Raw genomic sequence first — 24,999 nt, forward strand, 5'->3', positions numbered from 1 at the left:
GGCCAGAAGCCATCCCACCAAGGCCACGCTGCCGGCAGACGAGCCAGAGAGAGGGGAGCAGGGTGGTAACAGCTTCCCTGGAGGGGTCCTACTACGCTTCAAGCAAAGGATCCTCCTAAAACAGAAAGAGTGCAAGGAAGGCGAGTGGACAGCTACCCTCAGAACGGCCTCCTGGAATTCCTGGTTCCACCTGGTTATCACAGTGTCGCCCGGGCATCTCACCGTGACCTCCAAACAGTGAGTAAACACGTTAAAAGACTTCTTGGACTGTGTTTGAGTCATTCTGCGACTTGTGGTACTACAAACCCACACCGGGCCCTGGGGCTTGCCTCACTCTCAGGAGGCTACTATATCCGACTGCACCCACCATCAGCCCCAGGCGTCCCCTAACCTGCAGTGGCGGTCCCCACTGACCGCAATACTGAGAGTGGCGTCACGATCAAAACTGAAGATTCCCTACCTGTGACCAGCACCAGCTACGTGGAGTCCCTGAAGGTATGCACTGATACAACACCTGTGGGGCTTCACATCTTCTGGCGTCACGAACAGGATAAGGACTAGACCTGTTCAGACAGGTGACCGTGTGCCTCAGAGGTCCGACCGCAAAAATTGAACCGCCGCCATATTGCCATCTTCAAAAGCGCGCGCTGCAGCCCGCGCGAGGGAGAAGAGCACCGCCCACGAAGAGGTGTGGCCGCCCCAGAACCCCCACAATTCAGAGAGCGTTCTGACCCAGGAAGTGGAAAGGGAGCGCGCGGATTTTCTGAAGAAAAATGGACGCTGCAGGAGGTAATGCCCCTGGTCAGGGCGACGCAGCCCAAGCGATGCCAGCCCCTGTCGCGCTGGACGCCGCAGCGCCTGGTGCCGGTGCCGCGGTCGCAGCTGCGCCGGCCGAGGTCGCCCCCATAATGCCAGTGTCCTTGTTGTATGCCCCAGGGGCGCAATGGCTGCCTCAATACGCCGGTAAAATAGACACGCTGACCGGGTTTAAGAAAAAGATCAACACCCTGCTAGACATGCACGCGATGACTGGTAAGCAGAGGGCCGCTGTGGTGCTGGGACAATTGACTGGAGCAGCAGAATTGGAAGCTGAGTCCTGGGCCAATGATGACCGGAGCTCTGTTGAGACCATCTTTGCCAAACTAGCAGCTGCTTTTGAACACCGCACAGAGGGAGAGCTGAGAACGGACTTCTATCACTGCCGTCAGAAGCCCCAAGATAGTATAAGAGACTATGCCCTCAGGCTGCAGGCTGCACTACGGGCTCTCAAGCTGGTGGACCCTGTCAGTGACCAGGAAGGAAACCGGATGATGAAGGAACAATTCCTGCGGGGCCTGCGCTCTCCTGAGGATGGGAAGCAGATGAAGCTGTGGTCCCTAGAACACCCCGACGTGGACTTTGCCATTCTGAAAGACCGGGCAGTGAAAGCACTCCAACCCCCTGTGGACACAGACCCTGCCAGTTCCACGGCTGCAGGGGCGGAATCCTCCACGCAGGCCCTGATGACTGCAAAAGGACTCAACGCGCCAGCAGAGACCATAAGTACGCTATCCTCCCAAGTGCAGCAGCTCACTAAGGACGTCGCACAAATCCTGAAAGCAATGCAGTTGCCCTCAGAGACCAAAGTCCCTCATCAGATCCTGCTAGCCGACAACCCAGAGGACGTCCCTTGGATGCGGAGGAGAAGGGGTCCCCCAACTCGAGGCAGGAGCAGTGATCGCTATGACTCAGCTGGACAACCCATCTGTCGTCGTTGCCAGAAGGCAGGTCACTATGCAAGGGCCTGTCCTTTAAACGAGTCAAACCTGGGGCCGAGGGCCAGTCCTCAGGATTAAGAAGATCAGGCCCAAGTCGCTGCTGTGATCAGTACGTGGGTGGACGTCCTGTCCTGTCCATCGTCTTGGACGGGATCCCTACCCCGGCATTATTGGACACCGGCTCTCAGGTCACCACGATCCCGCATGTCCTTTATCGGAGGTTTTGGTCGGACGGCGATCTCCGACCACCGGACCCCTCCCTCACCATCTATGCTGCCAACGGACAACCTATAGACCAGATCGGGGTCAAAGAGGTAACCATAAAGGTGGGAAGGCAGGAAATGAAGGGACAAGGACTGATTGTTGTGGACACTGATGTTAGAGAAAGGAACCCGCAAATGATTTTAGGCACTAATGTCATAGAAAATTGCCTAGGGGAAGTGTTGTTGTTGCTTCACCAGATTGTTGAAGGTGCTGACGGCAGGTCGCAAAGAGCCTTGCAAAAGGAGATCCGAATCATTCTGAGGAAGCAACAGGTAAAACAGACTGGCGGTGAGATTGGTAGTGTACGGGTGATGGATGCTAACCCCATTGTGATACCCCCACGGAGTGAAATGATGATGTGGTGTAGAGCAGCGGTAGGTCTCAGAGGACAAGATTACCAGGCTGTACTAGAGCCCACTCATTCAGACCACTGGCCCACGATTCTGACAGCCAGGGGGGTAGTTGATGTACACAAGGGACGAGTGCCTGTACGAGTGTTGAACTGTGGGGAGGAGGAAGCCAGACTCCCAAGGTACGCTACCATAGCCAAACTGTTTACATGCTCAGATGACGCCATAACACCTGTAGGTCCCCTGACACAAGCTGACTCAAAAGAGGGCGAGACCTCCCAAAAGCAGTTAGAGGACTGGTGCCAGAAACTACACGTGGGGACTGACTCTACACCCGACTACCAGAAACATGGGGTTTACAGGGTCGTGCAGGAATACGAGCAGGTCTTTAGTAAGAACCCACTAGACTTTGGTAGGATCAAAGGGGTGCAACATCACATACCCACAGGCAGTCATCCTCCCATTAAGGAAAGACATAGGCCTATTCCACCAGCCCATTACCAGCGCACAAAGGACATGCTGAAGGACATGAAGGAGGCAGGAGTCATAAGGGACAGTTGCAGCCCCTGGGCAGCTCCCCTAGTCCTGGTGAGGAAGAAGGATGGCACGATGAGGATGTGTGTGGATTACAGACGGATAAATCAGATAACACACAAGGATGCCTACCCTTTGCCAAGGATAGAGGAATCCCTCGCTGCCTTAAAAACCTCCAACTACTTTTCTACCCTAGATCTTACTAGTGGCTACTGGCAAGTATCTGTAGCAGAGGAAGATCGGGAGAAGACGGCCTTCACCACCCCAATGGGCCTCTGTGAGTTCAACAGCATGCCATTTGGACTCTGCAATGCCCCCGGGACCTTCCAGAGGCTTATGGAATGCTGCCTAGGGCACCTCAACTTTGAGACCGTCCTGCTCTACCTGGATGATGTCATCGTGTACTCCAAGACCTACGAGGACCACCTGAAACACCTGGCTGAAGTCTTTGAAGCACTATCCCGATATGGAATGAAGCTGAAACCATCCAAGTGCCATTTACTGAAGCCAAAGGTCCAGTACCTAGGTCACGTGGTCAGTGCAGAAGGAGTAGCACCGGACCCAGAGAAGGTCACAGTCATCCAGGAGTGGCCCACACCTACTACCGTCCGGGAGGTACGCCAGTTCCTTGGCTTGGTAGGCTACTACAGAAGGTTCATCAAGGGCTACACGAAAATGGCAGCGCCTTTGCAAGAGCTCCTGGTAGGCCACCCAAAGAAGAGAGGAAAGATCTCCGGCCCGCCATTTCACTGGGGAGAAGCAGAAGAACACTCCTTCAGACAAATGAAAGGGGCCTTGACGGGTGAAGAGATCCTAGCCTACCCTGACTACGGTCTGCCATTCGTACTGTACACAGATGCCAGTAATGTGGGACTGGGAGCAGTGCTTTCACAGGTGCAGGGAGGCAAAGAGCGTGTGATTGCTTACGCCAGCAGGAAGCTCAGGCCTACTGAAAGAAACCCAGAGAATTATAGCTCATTCAAGCTAGAGTTCCTGGCCATGGTATGGGCTATCACAGAGCGGTTCAAGCACTACTTGGCAGCCACCAAATTCACTGTCTTCACGGACAACAACCCCCTGACCCACTTGGATACTGCTAAATTGGGTGCCATGGAGCAGCGTTGGGTAGCCCGACTGGCGAATTATGACTTTACTGTCAAGTATCGAGCTGGCCGCAAGAACGGCAACGCAGATGCTCTGTCCAGGATGCCTCACCTAGCAGACGAGGGTGAAGATGAAGATGATCTGGAAGAGATTGAGCTGCCAGCGTTCCATCGCCATGGAGCAAAACAGTGTCGGCAGTCGCGTGCCAACCGCCAAGAGGTGACCCTGAACCCACTACCTCATTACAACTGGAAGGAGACCCAGGAAAATGATCCAGCGGTAGGCTTGGTAAAGAAACTGATCAGCCAGCCTGGCGCCAGCCTTGACAAAGGAGCCCCACCTGAGGCACAGTACCTATGGAAGGAGAGGGGTCGATTATTCATCTATCAAGACAAACTTTACAGGAGCATCATTGACCCGAGGACGCATGAGAAGGTGTGGCAAGTGATTGTACCACAGAAGGATACGAGGATGGTGCTAGAAGCCTATCACAATGGTGCAGGCCATTTTGGTTGGAAGAAACTGGAGGCCCTACTTAAAGTAAGATTCTACTGGGTGGGCATGAGATCTGCCCTAGAGAAGTGGTGTCGAAACTGCGGGCCTTGCAATCTTAGAAGAAAAGACCAGCACCGCCAGAGAGCACCACTCCAGCCCATCCAAACTAAACGGCCCCTGGAGATCGTGGCCCTGGACCATGTAAAGTTGGCACCTAGCAGACAAGGCTACAACTACGCTCTCACTATGGTTGACCACTACTCCAGATTCCTGGTGGTAGTACCAGTCAAGGACTTGACAGGTCAAACTGCAGCCAAAGCTTTCCAGACACACTTCTGTCGACCACATGGCTATCCAGATCAAGTGCTCACTGACCAAGGACCAGCCTTTGAAGCTGAAGTGTTTAAGGAGTTTTGTAACCTATACGGCTGCCAGAAGATCCGTACTACGCCTTACCATCCTCAGACCAATGGCATGTGTGAGAAGATGAACCACATCATTCTCGATCTTCTGAAGACGCTCCCACTAGAAGAACGAAGTCAGTGGCCGGAAAAGCTGCCCGATCTAGTGGACATGTATAACAACATCCCTGTGAGTTCCACGAACTGCACACCGGCATACCTGATGAGGGCCAGACCAGGGAGATTGCCAGTAGATCTGGAAATGGGAGTTGAGACCCCTGAAGACCATCAACAAGGTGCTGATTGGGATTCCAACCGCCAAGCCCAATACAAGAAAGTACAAGAGTGTGTGGAGCGAAGCCTGACTCAGCAGCGTGAGAAACAAGAAAAGGCCTACAATCGAAAAGCACCTGCTGTTCCTTTGATGCCAGGAGATATAGTTCTCAAGGGAAAGAGAAGGCGTCATAAACTTGACAATCACTGGGAAGAAGAACCCTATACTGTGTTACCATCAACGCTTAGCAATGAAAAGACATGCCTTATCAGCAAAGATGGAGGAAAAACAACAGCTGTCGTTTCTAGAGATCGCTTAAAGAAATGTCCTGAACAACTAAGAATCCCTGAAGAAATTCCCAACCCTTTGCCAGTTCAGGAACCAAAAGAAAGGATGATCCATACTGCACTTGGAGATTTTCCAGCAAGTTGGCCTCAATACAATGGAGCAGTTGTTATTCCAGTCATTACATTCACTCAATCTAGAGAAGTAGGAGACCTAGAAGCACCTGTTCAGAACCTAGAAGTGCCAAATGTAGCTGAAGCAGAAAACCACGCATTGGTATCAGTACCCAGTACACCCAGAATTCACATTGAGACACATACATCGGGTGGGAGGACACAACCTCAGACAGATGACAGTATAGTACTGCGTAGATCAACCCGCAGCAACTTTGGTCAGCTCCCATTACGCTATAGACAAAGTACAGTTTAGTTCAAAGTGACTGTATGAAATGTAATGTTTAACCTGTTTATAGTTAAGCAACGTTTAAGCGAAATGTGCCCACAAGGACTATTGTGAGACCTTCTTAAAAATGTTAGACCACTGGTTATGAACTGGCTTTAACCACAAACTTTGCATTGTAAAAAAGTTGCCTTCTTGGTACCAACCCCAGAGTCTGCCTGTTGAGGGGCATGGCTCTGCACCAACAAGGGGGCACGCCTGTTTATGGGGCCTGCCCTCCAACACTCGGAAGCGGGTACGCCTGTTTATGGGGCCTACCTTACACCACTCCCCTCAGGAGAGGAAGATTGGAGGAAAGGTCTGGGGAATGTGATGGCCCAGACCTGGTTACCAAAAGGACCGGTGACCTACCTCCTGGAGGTTTTTGGGTGGGTTCGGACATGTGGGTGGTTGGTGGTGGAATGGTACCTGGCATGTTTAAATGTAAATAATTGCCCCTGTGTGGGAAAAGTTTGTATTTACCTTTTTCTTTCTCTTGTCTTTGCAGCCCGAGGACGTGCTGATGATAACTAAGGGGGAATGTGGCGCCCCTGACCTGGTCAGGCACCACAGAGTATTGCACCCATGCGGGGACAATGCTTCCAGGTAATCTCCAAAGGCCAGGATGAGGTGCACACACAAACATATAGTGACCAGGCCTCCCACATCACCAGAGGGGACCCTTGGGTAGCCAGAAGGGGTTAACTTTCAATTCCCAGCTAGGGGTGTGTTCAGGGGCTGGTTGCTAGGAAGCAGGGCAGAGAGAGAGAGGAAGAGGAGGTCGAGAGGAAGTGGTTGAAGTGTATGGAGGGGGAGCAGAGAAGCTCCCGTGCAGACAGGTCCTGAGGAGTGCTGTAGCTGAAAGCGGAGGAGAACGGAGTACTGTGGGTCGGCCTGAAGAGCATCCAGAGAAAGAGGGGTGGCTGAGTACGGAGATCCCAGTATCCGAGCACACAAGGGGAACTAGGTCCCCAGTACAGGCAGCAGATCATCCAGAGCTGCTTAACCTACAGGTTGGGGGGGTACTTCATGCCCTCACCACGACTACACAGAGCTTGAGCCAAGCAGCACACCAGGCCCATAAGGGGACAGGGCCAGAAGCCATCCCACCAAGGCCACGCTGCCGGCAGACGAGCCAGAGAGAGGGGAGCAGGGTGGTAACAGCTTCCCTGGAGGGGTCCTACTACGCTTCAAGCAAAGGATCCTCCTAAAACAGAAAGAGTGCAAGGAAGGCGAGTGGACAGCTACCCTCAGAACGGCCTCCTGGAATTCCTGGTTCCACCTGGTTATCACAGTGTCGCCCGGGCATCTCACCGTGACCTCCAAACAGTGAGTAAACACGTTAAAAGACTTCTTGGACTGTGTTTGAGTCATTCTGCGACTTGTGGTACTACAAACCCACACCGGGCCCTGGGGCTTGCCTCACTCTCAGGAGGCTACTATATCCGACTGCACCCACCATCAGCCCCAGGCGTCCCCTAACCTGCAGTGGCGGTCCCCACTGACCGCAATACTGAGAGTGGCGTCACGATCAAAACTGAAGATTCCCTACCTGTGACCAGCACCAGCTACGTGGAGTCCCTGAAGGTATGCACTGATACAACACCTGTGGGGCTTCACAAAAGCATAGCCGTGTTTGTGTGTGTTAGTGTCGCGGGCGGAGGAGGGGACGCTGCGCTCTCCCACTGCTCGGGTCCGGCTGCCGCTGCGGCTGCGGCCTGCTGCTGCTCGGTGGCTCGAGCGATGGGCCGGATCCCGGGAACTCGAGCGGCGCTCCTCGCCCGTGAGTGAAAGGGGTTTGGTTTTTGGGATAGTTTATTGTCCGTGACGCCACCCACGGTTGCGGTGATTGTGTGGACACCACCGCTGCTCTGTATGGGAATGCCGGGAGCGGTGACAGGGAGCAGCTAGTTGTTGATTGACCCCTCCGTGGGTAGGGGGTTTGGTGGTCCCGGGGCCCAGTGATGGGGTTGGGATGGTGGACAGGCGGGTTATGGGGCCTGTGGAGGTGCAGGGACGCAGGGGTAACGGAGGTACTCACTCAGCCCAAGAATGATGACACAGTTCACGGTAAACAAACGGCTGGTTGGACGGGTCCCTCGGACGGCTACGGTGCTGATGTTCCCTGCAGTTAGCGGTGACGGTCACTTCCCTGCACCTAAGTACGGTTCTTTGGTAGCGATGGATTCCCACCGGTAACCCGCTCCCCAGCTTGGATATGAGCCGGAGGAGCCCCTCTCTTGCCCGCAGGCGCTGGCCCTGGGAAACTGGTGCCTTGGCGGTGGCGGTGTCTCCCCTTCACGGTCGGACTGTTGCCTTCAATCGGGACTTTGCTGCTGGGAGACCCAGAGGTCCCCTTCACTGACGGATTTGGCAAATTACGGCGACTCCAAGCCTTGCCGGGATCCGAAAGGCCCCTGCCAATGGTGCTGGCTTCTCTTCGTATACCGCTCCGGTACCGCCGGGCCACCACCCGTCCACGGTCCTTTCGGTAACCTCCAAGTAGCCTCTCCTGCAGACGGTCACCGCCGTCCGCCAACCTTGCTGTCTCAGTCCAGGGCACACACCTGGACCAACTTCAGGCTCTTCAACTGTCACTTTCTCTTCCACCTTTGCTCCTTTCTCTTGCTCCTCTACCACTTCACTCTTAACTCACACTCTCCCTAAACTGATCTGCCTGGTTTTCCCGCCTCCAGGGCTGTGAACTCCTCGGTGGGCGGAGCCAACCGCCTGGCCCACCCCCTGGTGTGGACATCAGCCCCTGGAGGAAGGCAACAAGGATTTGTGTTTTGACCTTGGTGTTCCTGCAGGGAATGTGGGGTGTGTGGTGTTGTGACCTGTGACCCCTGGCTTGCCCAGGGCGTCACATTAGCACTAATATTTTATTAAAAATGCATGGTATCTAAACTAATGTAACACTAACAGCGTGGTCTGCGTGCTGACAATTACCTGTGCTGATACACTGTAGCAGACAAGCAGCATATTTAATTGGTAATGTTAAAGGAGTTGTCTGGTCTGAATCCATAAGTCTGCAATCTCTATGTGTCACTCTATGTAACTGCAGACTTGTGGATCCTCACATTGTGCGCATCGCACACTGCGAGGATTCGTCCAATTCAGAGCCAGTAACGGCGGTCGGGTGGTTGTATGAGATGTGCAAACTCCTAGCCAGAATCCAACTAGAGCAGCGCTGTCTCGCTCCATTCACTTACATGGAGCAAGGCCGCGCCCAACTAGTCTGATTCTGGTCAGGAGTCTGCATATCACACACTTGCGGCCACATGACCGCCGTGCTTGACTGTGAAACAGGTGAATCCCCAAAGCAGGGGCGGAACGATCACGGTCGCAGGGATCGTGACCGGGCCCGGGTGCAGGGGGCCCGCCGACTCCAGCCCCTACTCCAGCTGGGCCCTGCACTGCACTACAAGGTGTCGGCAAAACAGAAGTCAGCAGCTTTCAGCAATGTCCCCATGACTGAGGCGGCATATGACAATGATGTCATGTGTTGCCATAGCACATAGCACGGACACCGATGAAATCTGCCAGCCACTGCGGATGGCTATAAAGGAGAACACCGCACAACATGGGACCTGGTGAGGGTGAGTAAAGCATATTTTAGGAGGGGGACAATATATACTAGGAGCGGCCCAGGAGAGGAACATATATACCAGGAGGGGGTCAGTAAGTACTAGGAGAGGCCCAGGAGAAGAACATATATACCAGGAGGGGGTCAGTATATACTAGAAGCGGCCCAGGAGAGTAACATATATACCAGGAGGGGGTCAGTATATACTAGGAGCGGTCCAGGAGAGGAACATATATACCAGGAGGGGGTCAGTATATACTAGGAGAGGCCCAGGAGAGGAACATATATACCAGGAGGGGGTCAGTATATACTAGAAGAGGCCCAGGAGAGTAACATATATACCAGGAGGGGGTCAGTATATACTAGGAGAGGCCCAGGAGAGTAACATATATACCAAGAGGGGGTCAGTATATACTAGAAGAGGCCCAGGAGAGTAACATATATACCAGGAGGGGGTCAGTATATACTAGGAGAGGCCCAGGAGAGGAACATATATACCAAGAGGGGGTCAGTATATACTAGAAGAGGCCCAGGAGAGGAACATATATACCAAGAGGGGGACTGAATATACCAGGAGTGGGATAGTATATACTAGGAGGGCTCCAGGAACATATATACCAGGAGGGGGATAGTATATACCAGAATGGGGGACATATTTAGAAGGATGGGGGACATACCAGGATGAGAACATATTTAACAGGAAGGAGCCCAGGATGGCGTAGATTAGAACAGGATGAGGGACATTACTACATAATGGGGGGCAACTCATATGTCTTTATAGGATTTAGAATGCTAAATGTATACATACATATACATACATCTGACCAACATGCAGGGATTGGGGGTCCAGGTACAACTTTTGCACTGGGGGCCATCGAACGCTAGTTACTCCACTGAGTGCATCCGATGTGAAGACTCACAAGTCTGCAGTCACATGGAGCGACACATAGAGAGTGCAGGACTGAACATCCCCTTTAAGTGATACATATATGGAGATGAGCTCCCTCCCAGTGACACAGCAGCAGCTCCTCACCAGTTACTACCTCTTTACTGGAGCCGCACAGGAGGAGGTGGGTGCACGGTGCCATGTGATGCCCGGCTGATAGCATCAGGCACAATGTGAGTCACAGGAGACCACGTTCATCTGACTCAACCACATCCACTGTATTATTCTTCCCATTATGGCTTATGTTATTGTGATACAGTCTCGGGCCCACCGGTAACATTGATTCTGGGGGCCCCCACTCTTCAGCTACAAAGTTATTGGCCGTGATGGAGGATATTATGTGATATAATGTGTTTTTCTGCTCCTCTTCTATGTAATTTCAGCCTATATGCATATAATGATAAAATAGGTGGATGGTTGAATAAATAAATTGCCGTTTACTGCCTAAAATGTGTTCTGGGCCAAGAACTGGCTATGTGGGGCCCCCCGGGGGATTCTCCGGCCGGCCGGTGGGCCAGTCCGACCCCACAGATGTAATATTGTGATATATTGGGATAATGTGATGGTCCTTTAGGGGGGTTCACATATAAGGCTATTTATCGCCACAATGAGGACTTTTTATTGTTGCTATAGGCCGAGTTTTGTTTTTTTTAATGACTTACTTCATTTTACCACATAATGTGCTGAATAATGGGGAGAAGCAACATCCAAAAGGGGTGAAAAGGTGAAAAAACACAATGTCTCCATTATTTTTGCTTGTTTTTACGGTGTTTTGGGGTCACTCCACCCCCACCTCACAAAAAACCTCAAAACCTGAATAAAAAGATCAGAAAAGTGACAGAAACCCAAAATGGTGATGAGAAAAGCTACATCCCCTGACAAATGATACACTTCAGGCTGAAATGGCTGATAACAGTGAACACTAGAATGAGCCCAGCAGAACAGAACAATAGGACATTAGGCCATTGTCAGCGCCGCCGGCAGCTAAAGGGTGTGCGGTGCCACGTGACCGTCCTCCTCCCAGACACAAACACTGGGGCGTGGTCTGCGCCCGGCTGGCGGTGACGTCACGCCGTGTCTGTGAGCGCAGGGATCAGTAATGGCGGCCGGGATCCAGGCGGAGGAGCGCAGCGGGGAGAGAGGCTGACCGGCCCGGGAGAGCGACACTGCGGCCCTCACAGCACACAGGCCGCCGCAGCAGCCTGCCGGGAGAGCCCCTGAGGCCCAGGAATCCGGCCCGGAGGCCCCGTGTAACCTGCGCGGAGGCTCCCTCCCTCCATCCCGGCCGGCGACATGGGCAACTGCCTGAAGTCGCCGACATCCGACGACATCTCCCTGCTGCACGAATCGCAGTCTGATCGGGCGAGCTACGGAGACGGCACCGACGGGGACCAGGAGCCACCGCCCCCATACCAGGTAATGGAGGAGCGGGCAGTCCGGGGGGCGGGGCGACGGGTACTGTGTGTATATAGTGTACTGTATATGTATATAGTGTACTGTATATGTATATAGCGTACCGCCCCCGTACCAGGTAATGGAGGAGCGGGCAGTCCGGGGGGCGGGGCGACGGGTACTGTGTGTATATAGTGTACTGTGTGTATATAGTGTACTGTATATGTATATAGTGTACCGCCCCCGTACCAGGTAATGGAGGAGCGGGCAGTCCGGGGGGCGGGGCGACGGGTACTGTGTGTATATAGTGTACTGTGTGTATATAGTGTACTGTATATGTATATAGTGTACCGCCCCCGTACCAGGTAATGGAGGAGCGGGCAGTCCGGGGGGCGGGGCGACGGGTACTGTGTGTGTATATAGTGTACTGTATATGTATAGTGTACTGTGTGTGTATATAGTGTACTGTATATGTATAGTGTGCCGCCCCCGTACCAGGTAATGGAGGAGCAAGCAGTCCGGGGGGCGGGGCGACGGGTACTGTGTGTGTATATAGTGTACTGTATATGTATATAGTGTACTGTGTGTGTATATAGTGTACTGTAAATGTATATAGTGTACTGTGTGTATATAGTGTACTGTATATGTATATAGTGTACTGCCCCCGTACCAGGTAATGGAGGAGCGGGCAGTCTGGGGGGCGGGGCGACGGGTACTGTGTGTGTATATAGTGTACTGTATATAGTGCACTGTGTGTATATAGTGTACTGTATATGTATATAGTGTACCGCCCCTGTACCAGGTAATGGAGGAGCGGGCAGTCCGGGGGGCGGGGCGACGGGTACTGTGTGTGTATATAGTGTACTGTATATAGTGTACTGTGTGTATATAGTGTACTGTATATGTATAGTGTGCCGCCCCTGTACCAGGTAATGGAGGAGCGGGCAGTCCGGGGGGCGGGGCGACGGGTACTGTGTGTATATAGTGTACTGTGTGTATATAGTGTACTGTATATGTATATAGTGTACTGCCCCCGTACCAGGTAATGGAGGAGCGGGCAGTCTGGGGGGCGGGGCGACGGGTACTGTGTGTGTATATAGTGTACTGTATATAGTGCACTGTGTGTATATAGTGTACTGTATATGTATATAGTGTACCGCCCCTGTACCAGGTAATGGAGGAGCGGGCAGTCCGGGGGGCGGGGCGACGGGTACTGTGTGTGTATATAGTGTACTGTATATAGTGTACTGTGTGTATATAGTGTACTGTATATGTATAGTGTGCCGCCCCTGTACCAGGTAATGGAGGAGCGGGCAGTCCGGGGGGCGGGGCGACGGGTACTGTGTGTGTATAGTGTACTGTATATGTATAGTGTACTGTGTGTGTATATAGTGTACTGTAAATGTATATAGTGTACTGTGTATATAGTGTACCGCCCCCGTACCAGGTAATGGAGGAGCGAGCAGTCCGGGGGGCGGGGCGACGGGTACTGTGTGTGTATATAGTGTACTGTATATGTATAGTGTACTGTGTGTGTATATAGTGTACTGTAAATGTATATAGTGTACTGTGTGTATATAGTGTACTGTATATGTATATAGTGTACCGCCCCCGTACCAGGTAATGGAGGAGCGGGCAGTCCGGGGGGCGGGGCGACGGGTACTGTGTGTGTGTGTGTGTGTATATAGTGTACTGTATATGTATATAGTGTACCGCCCCCGTACCAGGTAATGGAGGAGCGGGCAGTCCGGGGGGCGGGGTGATGGGTACTGTGTGTATATAGTGTACTGTATATGTATATAGTGTACCGCCCCCATACCAGGTAATGGAGGAGCGGGCAGTCCGGGGGGCGGGGTGATGGGTACTGTGTGTGTGTGTGTATGTGTGTGTGTGTATATAGTGTACTGTATATGTATATAGTGTACCGCCCCCGTACCAGGTAATGGAGGAGCGAGCAGTCCGGGGGGCGGGTCGATGGGTACTGTGTGTGTGTGTGTGTGTGTGTGTTTTATATAGTGTGTGTGTGTGTGTGTGTGTGTATATAGTGTGCCGCCCCCGTACCAGGTAATGGAGGAGCGAGCAGTCCGGGGGGCGGGTCGACGGGTACTGTGTGTGTGTGTGTGTTTATATAGTGTGTGTGTATATAGTGTGCCGCCCCCGTACCAGGTAATGGAGGAGCGGGCAGTCCGGGGGGCGGGGTGATGGGTACTGTGTGTGTATATAGTGTACTGTATATGTATAGTGCGCTGCCCCCGTACCAGGTAATGGAGGAGCGGGCAGTCCGGGGGGCGGGGGCTCTGTGTACTGTGTGTGTATATAGTGTACTGTATATGTATAGTGTGCTGTGTGTATATAGTGTACTGTAAATGTATAGTGTGCCGCCCCTGTACCAGGTAATGGAGGAGTGGGCGGGGCGACGGGTACTGTGTGTATATAGTGTACTGTATATGTATATAGTGTACCGCCCCTGTACCAGGTAATGGAGGAGCGGGCAGTCCGGGGGGCGGGGCACTGTCTTTGTATATATAGTGTATGTGTATATAGTGTATGTGTATATAGTGTGGTGTATGTATAGTGAGTAGTGTATATATAGTGTAGTGTACTGTATGTGTGCGTAGTCTGTGTTTATAGTGTATTGTGTATATATACTGTTTGTATAGTGTACTGTATCTGTGTACTGTTTAGAGTTTATAGTGTACTGTATTTGTGATGTGTATATACCGTGTATAGGGTACTGTAAATGTGTGTATAGATACACAAATGTATTGTTTGTACATGTGTATATACAGACAATATACATGTAATGTCTATATATACACACAATCAACATATATTTGTGTACATGCATGTACTGTATACATTGTGTGCGCGCGTCTATGTATACAGTGTGACACATTATATATCCATGTACAGCTATAGACCCACACGAGAATACAGGCAGATGCAAGTGTGTATGTATGTGTGTATGTATGTATGTATGTATGTATGTGTATATATATATATATATATATATATATATATATGTATATATGTATGTATGTATAATCTGTATATCATACTCTTTGACACTGGAGTTCCAGCACCAGGCTCAATGTCAGGACAGAGGGGTCACAGGCTGGAGACGTGATGAGAAGAGAGAAATTACATTTTCAAACCATCCGGATTTATTCTTTATCACGTGTGAGCCCCGCGCCAGGCTCCTGCCCGTGCTGCCACCAGTGAGGTTATTAATGGGCGTCTGAGGAGGGCTCTGCCGCTGATTGCACTTGGGCAAATCATCCAGATCCTCCGCTGGCAGCTGCTGTGCCTGTAAGACGCGCCTGATGTGCTCCAGAGGAGACAAGTCTGGAGACGCTGCAGCGGTGGGAGCAGGTAAGGCCTGAGTGCAGAGCATTGCTCAGACGACCATTAATAACCTCACTGGCAGCGGTCGGGGCTGTAAGCACCGGATTCTTCGTTCTCGCGTCTCCATCCTGTGATTTCCATCTCGGTGTGGCCGGTACGCGCCCTCTGCTGCTTCTGTATGTGACAGACGTGTGCCATAAATGATGGCGGCATCGATACCGCTGTCCTCCAGACACAAGGGCTCTACTTCTGTTACGGGTCTGGGCGCTGCCCCCGGGCACCAGAGAATACAGCGCCCCCTGCTGGATGGGCTGTGTGACCGTGATCAGTCAGGCCCAGGAAAAATGCAATTTCTCCATTGTCTTTGTGGCTTTTGTTTTTATGACGTTCGTTGTGCGGTGGAAAAAGAAGGGACCCGGTGACCCGATTCTACAGCAACACTAACTTTATAAAAGAAATGGCGCTCAAATTTTTTTTTACAGGGGTTGTCCAGGAAAAAGTGTCTATAAACAGGGGATGTAATTTTAGACAAATTAAAAATGGGGAGCAAAAGCAATACTCACAGGTGCAGGCTTCATTATTCTCAGATAAGGCTGATGATTGGCTGCAGCGGTCATGTAACAATCTCACAGAACCAATGAGATTCGTGGAATGTGATTTTACAAAACAAATATTAAAAAGGGGGAACAAAAGCAATGACTATGCAGTCAGAGAAGGCTGCTGATTGTTACATGACCGCTGCAGCCAATCTCACTGGACCAATGGGATTCACAGCACTAGTTTGGGAGTTAATAATAAAAAAAATACTTATTGGGGAAATGTAAACAATTAATGGGTTGTTCAATAGTAGACAATCCCATCACGTTCTCCAGCACTGACGGGTGCTCGTATTTGGCAGACTTTCTTTTAGTTGCTGCAGTTGATTGCTGTACATACACATGACCCCTGCAGCCAATCACTGGCATTAGCGGTCATTGAGTTTGGTGATTGGCTGCTGCAGTCACATGGATTCCCAAAACGCCTTCTCTGCAACAAAGTAACTAAAGACTGGTAGATACTACTAGAGCATCATGTGATTTAAAGGGGAAGTCCGGACATCTAATATTATTAGCTCTTCAGTCTCAGGTTAGGGTGCTGCGTGTCGGACCCCCCATCAGTCGGCTCTGGCGGGAAGAAAAGAGCAGCACTTTCAATGTATAGCGGCTGCTGCTGAGTACTGCAGATCATCTCCTATACATTATTATGGGGGAAGTGCTAATAATGTGCTGCATAATCTGGTACTGCTGATGTCAGGGGAATGAAAGGAAGATGAGTGCGCGCCCGGCCGGTGTAATCCTTTTTTCTCTCAGTCCATAGTCCGTCTTACAGACTTTCCCCGATCTGTCCGCCTCCTGTATCCCGAGGATGTTAGTCCGGGCCAGGACTTGTGGCTGCCATAGAGTCATGCGTTTAACCCTGAGTCGCCAGAAGACGTCACATCTGCCATCTTGCTGCAGAGACATCCCCTTGTAATTTTTGTCTGTGACCGACCCTTGTTACTCTTGTCTGCCACAGAAAGTCCTTAGAGGCCCTTAAACCTGACAATACCCCATTAGTGCAGCAGTGCCGGCCATGAGGCTGCAGTCCCTCCCGGCAGCTGCAGGACATCGGGATGGATGGTTGGAGACGTCCTGATGGTGCGAGGACACATGATTGTGTGCACAAACACTGGCCCTGATATTGGGGTGGATTTAAAGGACAACGTAGAAGAGGCTGCGGCCTTACCAGCCTCCACAAAGAGGGGCTTGTGGTCCCCTGGGCTTGGTGCGGCCGATATTTCGGTCTCACTTATTGCCTTGAATAGGTGCTTAGTGGAGGCCATACATATTCAACCGCTGTCATCTGAAAGCGACTCCACCACTTATGCATGCTCTATTAGGGGGACTGTGCATGTGCTCCGTGTTGGGAGAGGGCAGGAATCAGAGCCTTAGCTTCTTTTTGAGTACAAAAAGAGGGGCCACTATAGGAAACCAGGGATGTGACCAGTTAATTCTCAGAATTTGGGGAGGCGTCCCAAACATTAAACCCCTACCAATTATTCTAGCAATGAGTGATCCCTTTTTTTTTTAGGTTGGTAATACCCCTTTAATTATGACCAATCAGGTACCTGCTCTCATTTTCCCTTTGGAAGAAGAGAGCTGTAATGTGATTGGCTCTTTTCTCCGTGCCCTCCACCTCTCCCCTGCACCCGCTGTGATTAATGTCCCCCATAGTGACGTTGGCTGCGAGTGTATGAAGATTAATGGCGCATACGCTATAACATAAGCGCAGAGGCCGCTCCTCGGTGCCCGGAGTCGCCGTCACCGCTCACGATATCATTTATTGTTCCTTGTCTGAATGTGAATGTTCTTTTTGACTGTAAAATCCCGCAGCCTGCAAATGTATAAAGTAAATATCATACATAACAATGTGTGACTTTCATTCCCCTCCGCGCCCCCAAAAGGCAAACAGCTGCGCACTGTGCCGTGATGAATGGGCCGTCTGCCTCCGGAGCAGCGCCTGGGCTTTCTGTGCTAGACGCAGCACTCACTGGTGGAAAATGCTCATTTATGAGACTTGTGATAACCCCAGACCGGTGTTTGGGTCACTCTGTTAGTGAGTGTCCCCTTGAAAAGCATAAAATACGAGTGGTTCTTCTGCCCCTTGTGTGCATTGTCTATGTTCTGTGCACTTCCTAGCGGGTGTAAAGCTGCCTCGGATTATTCTCCATATCACCGTTGTATGTTCCAGGCGGGATTTGTGTACGGGCATTACCCTCATGTGAACTGACCAAGTGTGTGTATACTTTGTGACCTCCGCTCGTAGCATGGTGGTTGGTGGATGGCGGGAGCTGCTGTTTCGGCTGGAGAGCCATAGGTGCAGATCCCTCGTTCTTGGACAGGTTTCCATTGCTCTATCAGTAAATCACTCCTCATCGGTTCCGCTCCAGAATGAGGGAAACTGTCTCCACCCGGTCAAACCCAACCTGCCGTGTGCTGGCGAGAATACGAGTGGTCTCAAGGCTTCTTTTATGGCCGGTGACTTACGGGGTTAATGGTAGAGACTTTCCTCTAGAGGGGGGGGCTAATTTACTTTTTACCCCAGAAAGCATTGTTTGTCAGGCTCCTGGTTCTCCGCAAGGAAAATTTGCACCCGGCAGCACCGGTCCCGTCCTCCGCTGGGTCCTCTCCTTCACCTAACGCTGCTGGTTGTTTAGTTTTTTGCTATTGCAATAGTTACGTCTTGTTCCATCCCCTTTAATGAAGTGATCACCTCATTCCCCGCAGGGAGCGGCTGATGGGCGATAATGTGCATTTTCTGCACACACATTAGCGAGCGCTGAGGCCCCGGTGTTTTGGTGCGGGGCTCGCGGTGCCGGTGAGCAGCTTCCTTTGTTATACTCCATAGTGACCTCACTGTCTGCGCCTCCTCGTTCCCTCCACCGCAGCGGCCCAGTCACTGACCCCCGATGATACATTTCTGGAGCTGACGTCCCTCCTTACAATTTAGTTTTGCTGCGCCTCTGGATTGACCGATTGTCAGAGGTGAAAGCAGACAGGCTATAGGGATATAATACACAGCCCATATAATGCGTGCGGGTGCACCGGCTGCACATGTCCATTGTGATTCGTAGTCCTATGTAGGAAACAAAAGGATTCCAACAAGATCGGGAGATAAATGCTGGAGGAGACGGTGATGGGGACTTTGTCTTGTCACTTGGTTATGTTAAAGGATGAGAGAATGTAAAATCTGTGCCCCCCCTCCCCCTTGAAGGGAATGCATTTCGATGATACCCTCTTTTAGCCTCATGTAAACATGTTTTGCTTCTCAGTGAGCCCTTTCACATTGCGTTCTGCCCTCTGTTCAGCGGTTGTTGGTGCTTCCTTCCGATCCCCCTCAAAACGGGTTTCGGATGTATCCGCCGATGCGGCCATTGACTATAATGGAGCAGACGGAGTCCCTGTGTGCTCTCTTGTGCACCATTTTTGGGAGAGTATGCATTTGGGTGTCCGCCTCCGGAAAGCGTATACTCCCGAAAATGGAGAGCGCACGGTGACTCAGTCTGAACGATTATAGTCAATGGCCTCATCGGCGGATACATCCAAAACCCAATTTGCAGGGGGTTCAGACGGAAGCCCTGACGGGACCGCTGAATGTGGAAGGTGCCTAAGGGTGCGTTTACATCGGCTGATCATCATGATCCCGGGAACGCTCGATTCCTGATAATCTTGCACTGCAGGCTGCAAATCGCCCGACGAGCGAGCAAAACACTTGTTCGTCAGGTGAAAGGGTCTGATTTGTTTACTAGATCATCGTTGTCAGCAGCTGCGTCTATTGCGGATTCTGTGGGTATATCACATTCGATTTTCCTATCTAAGTAGGATAATAATCCACCATAGATGATCGGCGGACATTTAATGTCGCAAGTCGGGTGGTGTAAACCCAACCTTAAAACTTTTCTCTATGTCCAAATGAAGTATTGCAGCCGTCTGTACTGGTCAGGGCAAGAAATCCGAGTATGTTACAGATCAAATTATCCTCTCAGGAGGGCAGGGGTTAACCTTACTGATCACTCGAGGTTCGATTCAGTTAGAGTACGTGCCACGATCAGGACCCGCTGCGTCATGACCTGCAGAGCCGCGAGTCTCCTCCGCTGGAGACCGCAGCTGCCCATGATCAGGACCCGCTGCGTCATGACCTGCGGAGCCGCGAGTCTCCTCCGCAGGACACCGCAGCTGCCCATGATCAGGACCCGCTGCGTCATGACCTGCGGAGCCGCGAGTCTCCTCCGCAGGACACCGCAGCTGCCCATGATCAGGACCCGCTGCGTCATGACCTGCGGAGCCGCGAGTCTCCTCCGCAGGACACCACAGCTGCCCATGATCAGGACCCGCTGCGTCATGACCTGCGGGGGCCGCGAGTCTCCTCCGCAGGACACCGCAGCTGCCCATGATCAGGACCCGCTGCGTCATGACCTGCGGAGCCGCGAGTCTCCTCCGCTGGAGACCGCAGCTGCCCATGATCAGGACCCGCTGCGTCATGACCTGCAGAGCCGCGAGTCTCCTCCGCTGGAGACCGCAGCTGCCCATGATCAGGACCCGCTGCGTCATGACCTGCGGAGCCGCGAGTCTCCTCCGCAGGACACCGCAGCTGCCCATGATCAGGACCCGCTGCGTCATGACCTGCGGAGCCGCGAGTCTCCTCCGCAGGACACCGCAGCTGCCCATGATCAGGACCCGCTGCGTCATGACCTGCGGAGCCGCGAGTCTCCTCCGCAGGACACCACAGCTGCCCATGATCAGGACCCGCTGCGTCATGACCTGCGGGGGCCGCGAGTCTCCTCCGCAGGACACCGCAGCTGCCCATGATCAGGACCCGCTGCGTCATGACCTGCGGAGCCGCGAGTCTCCTCCGCTGGAGACCGCAGCTGCCCATGATCAGGACCCGCTGCGTCATGACCTGCGGGGCTGCGAGTCTCCTCCGCAGGACACCACAGCTGCCCATGATCAGGACCCGCTGCGTCATGACCTGCAGAGCCGCGAGTCTCCTCCGCAGGACGCCGCAGCTGCCCATGATCAGGACCCGCTGCGTCATGACCTGCGGAGCCGCGAGTCTCCTCCGCTGGAGACCGCAGCTGCCCATGACCAGGACCCGCTGCGTCATGACCTGCGGAGCTGCGAGTCTCCTCCGCTGGAGACCGCAGCTGCCCATGACCAGGACCCGCTGCGTCATGACCTGCGGGGCTGTGAGTCTCCTCTGCAGGACACCGCAGCTGCCCATGATCAGGGTTAAGGGTGCGGTGGTCTCTCGCTTGTGTTCTCCCTACAGAGGATGCTTGCAGCTCCACAGCAAAGAATTGACATGCTGCTCAGAAAGTAGCACCGCGGTCAGTTTTCGTTGCGGCCGTACACGCACAGTGCGCAGGAGATTTCTAGAAATCCGTTCACTGTGCCTGTACTGTACAATGCAGTGTTTAGGACACAGCGAGAACATGCTGCATCCAAAACGCTGCAAGCACTGATCGTGGGCGCAGCCTAAGACTACCTGTGATCGGAGCTCTAGCGCTACCAGAACGGGGCTCTACAAGCGAAGAAAAATCAAGCATCCAGGTCCAATATAAAAAACTTCGACTTTATTTAGGGAAAGTTATAAAACACGGTAAAGCAGCTTGAAAAAATACATGATCGTGAAGGGAAGACGCGTTTCGGACGCATGCCGTCCTTAGTCATAATGGAACTCTGCAGCCTCACTGTGCGTCATTTTCTGAATTATCCAAAAATATATCAGTCGTGCAGAAATCTCACAATAATAAAACGTGCACTACAGACAGGGTAGTGGGGGGAGGCTCCTGCTGCAGTCGGTTGTCCTACAGCCACACACAGGAATACGAGGGGCATAACTCATCTGAGGCAGAACATTTTTAAATGTGAATCAGAATAGGATCAATGAAAAGCAATAGTTTGCGTAGTTTTTGGTTTTTCGTTTTCTTTCACATATCTGACATCCCAGTGTAGATGATCCGCTGCCTGATTTTGCAGGTTGTCGGTAACCTCTGGAATTTAAAAAAAATATTTAATTATCAAAATTTTGCAGTTTTCATTCCATTTTCAGTCGGTTTTTATACTTTTGGCAGTTGTTTTAGGTCAGTCCATCCTTGTCCTAATATTTCATTGGACGTCTCCCCCTCTTAAAATCCCCCGGGATTATGTACCAGGGTTTAGCTGGGAATGTGCAGGAGTAATCCTCTCGCTTGTTAATCTCACCGACTAAAACCGTTCATATCAAAACACTGAGCATCGGAAATCTTTACACATAAAACCTTGATTCTTGTGATCCCTTAATATTCGGCGGAGCCTTCGCCCTCCCCCTGATCCCGAGATTTCCTTGTATTATGACACAGCAGATTACCGTACGTGTCCTATTCCCCCCGACTCGGTCCGGTCCTTCTGCTGCCACACGTGTCGTACAGTGCCACGTCTCAGGTTACAGGAAACACTGGTTGTGATCTCATTTACCGCGGCTGAGAGATGGATCCATAAATCAGTATGTGAATGACTCGTACTTACCGGAGGTGGAGATAATTGGATGCTGGGTTCATGACCGGGGCCGTCCTCGTCCACCACCGAGCTGCTCCACATTAGTCACTGCTTCCGGGGCTCGTGATGCACCCTCTGCCTCATCCACTGCTTCTCTGCAGGGCTCCTATATGTAATTAACTGGAAGCTAATAAGCAATTAATTAGTAGTTGGTGTCATATAGTTCTCTATCGACATGTGCAAGATGATTCATGGGGTTAAAAAATACCCCACAATAGCACTCGAGATCCGCCAATGTAAGGCAAAGCCGCCCCTAGATTTCAGCTGATGCCCCCTGTTATAGGGGGTGAACGATCGCGATCTGTCCTGGCAGTCTCCCAATTCATCCCCCCCTCCTTCAATACATGCACACTTGGCTCGGATGAGTGTGCATGTGTTCTCAATAGAGTGCGGGGGGTCTGTTGACATCACACGTGCATGGCGGCGACCTATGGGGCCCCATATGCATTACACTGACCAGTCGGCGATCTGATATTTAGATGGGGCATCTCGACTCTACCCTGAAGTTGGGGAGACAAGGATCAGATCATTCAAATATCAACACCCCATCTTTTTGTTTTCAGGGGAGCCAACCCTCTACCTGGGGTGTCTGGCAGCTGCTCTCTATTCTCCCTATATTGCTTGACCAAGCACTCTTACGTGTATGAGGGCGTCTGACAAATGGGCGGCCCACGGTTATCTCCTGTGTGTAGCAGATCGGCTTCTTTCCCATGAGAACAAAGGATTGGGCATGTTGTAACCCAATATGCCTCATCCTCTTTTTCACTTGACATTTGCCACTCTGGACAGTTGCCTGGACCTACATGTGCATCTTTACAAAGAAGTCCAGACCTTATTTTAAAGGTTTCCTTCAGGGTAGGACAAGTTTTCCGCAAGCGGTGTATCTTGCCATATCCTAACAGTGTGTAATATACACAATGTTGGGACTCCGCTTTGCTTGTCAGGTGGCTGGGTATGTGATTACAGGTATTCATGTGATTTTATATGTTCACTGAAAGTAGCAGTGAAATAATTTAGTTGGCACATGACCACAAGCCTGCAAATCACAATATTGTGATCACCGCTCAAGCCGGCAGGCTAAGCCAAATCCTAACATTTTTATCTTAAATGGGTATTCTAGGCTAGTACAATCAGTCATCTTGTGCACTATCAACGAGGACACGCCGATCAAAATGTACCAGTCTGGACACTGCTATCAATGAGGGACTCCCAGATCAAAGAGAACCAGTCTGGACACTGCTATCAATGAGGGACTCCCAGATCAAAGAGAACCAGTCTGGACACTATCAATGAGGGACTCCTGGATAAAAAAGAACCAGTCTGGCCACTGCTATCAATGAGGGACTCCTGGATAAAAAAGAACCAGTCTGAACACTGCTATCAATGAGGGACTCCCAGATCAAAGAGAACCAGTCTGGCCACTGCTATCAATGAGGGACTCCCAGATCAAAGAGAACCAGTCTGGCCACTGCTATCAATGAGGGACTCCTGGATAAAAAAGAACCAGTCTGGACACTGCTATCAATGAGGGACTCCCAGATCAAAGAGAACCAGTCTGGCCACTGCTATCAATGAGGGACTCCCAGATCAAAGAGAACCAGTCTGGACACTACTATCAATGAGGGACTCCCAGATCAAAGAGAACCAGTCTGGACACTACTATCAATGAGGGACTCCCAGATCAAAATGTACCAGTCTGGACACTATGAATTGCCTCTCCCTCTGTGATAGCACGCCGCCTGTGTTGTAATAGACAGATACTTCTGGCTCAGCAGCAACACTTCAGTATCAGCTAATTGAAGAACCAGTTGTGCCGGTATTTGGGGCCACAGGGAGGTTTGGGGTTAATAGCAGCGCAGTGTCATGTGAGTTTGTAGGACTTTTTGTAGGAGCAGCATTAGCTCCAATTTTTGTATAAAAGTGAATGTAACATTTGTGAGATTTTGGATAGCGCTGGGATCTGAGCAGATATTTATAGCGCAGCAGTGGGATTAGGTTTGCTGAGACTGTCCGGCTCACAGGTGGCGATGCTGCGGGCGGCGTGCTGCGGGCGATAAGCTCCACAATGATGTCACCCATTGTTACCACTTCCTGTTTTGAAGATGTTCACGGTGGGCTCTGATGTTTTGCAGTTTTTAATTTACATTTTTTTTTAACCTCGAGTCTCATTTTTTTTTTTTTTTCTATATTTTATATAATATATTTTTTTTTTTAGTTCTTTAGCTAATACAATATACATTACGATTTAGGGCTGTGCGGATTCGGACTGTAAAAGTCCGAATCCGTGCTGTTTCAATGATATCTGGGTGCACGATCCGGATTCGGCAATTAAAGTAAAAATAAAGCAAAGAAGAAATAAGTGCGAGTTTCATACTTACCATGACTTGGTGTCAAGGCGGCACACTGCTTCTGGGTCGCGCATTCACTTCCTGTATTGTACATCGCATACACACATTGATTGCTATCCGAAGTATAGGCTCTCGGTATCAACGTAGGGGACGACTCCCTTTAATATAAGCCATGTTAAGGCTAGAGGTGGCGGCCACATTGCTGCTTCTGTTGCACTTGGCGATCACATGATTCCGAAATGCGCTGTGACTTCGCCTCAGGATTTTAGTGAAAAAGTAAATATTTACAAGCAGAAGTATAAAGTAAAACCATTGGATAAAACATACATCATGCTTCATTCCAGACCATTTCTGCCCCTTTTCAC

The 24,999-nt window shown here is 51.3% G+C and overlaps 1 protein-coding gene across 1 annotated transcript in view; it reads left to right on the forward strand.

Moving 5' to 3' along the window:
• The first annotated feature begins 11,486 nt into the window (after positions 1–11,486).
• RNF11 (ring finger protein 11) overlaps positions 11,487–24,999 on the forward strand; it is a 38,559-nt gene continuing 25,046 nt past the window's right edge. Inside the window, exon 1 of the mRNA XM_075320557.1 lies at positions 11,487–11,850. Within this exon, the coding sequence (XP_075176672.1) occupies positions 11,728–11,850 (123 nt within the window). The 5' untranslated portion in view covers positions 11,487–11,727. The remainder of the gene's footprint in view (positions 11,851–24,999) is intronic.

The sequence above is a fragment of the Anomaloglossus baeobatrachus genome, chromosome 8 (assembly GCF_048569485.1).
Source record: "Anomaloglossus baeobatrachus isolate aAnoBae1 chromosome 8, aAnoBae1.hap1, whole genome shotgun sequence".
NCBI lineage: Eukaryota > Metazoa > Chordata > Amphibia > Anura > Aromobatidae > Anomaloglossus > Anomaloglossus baeobatrachus.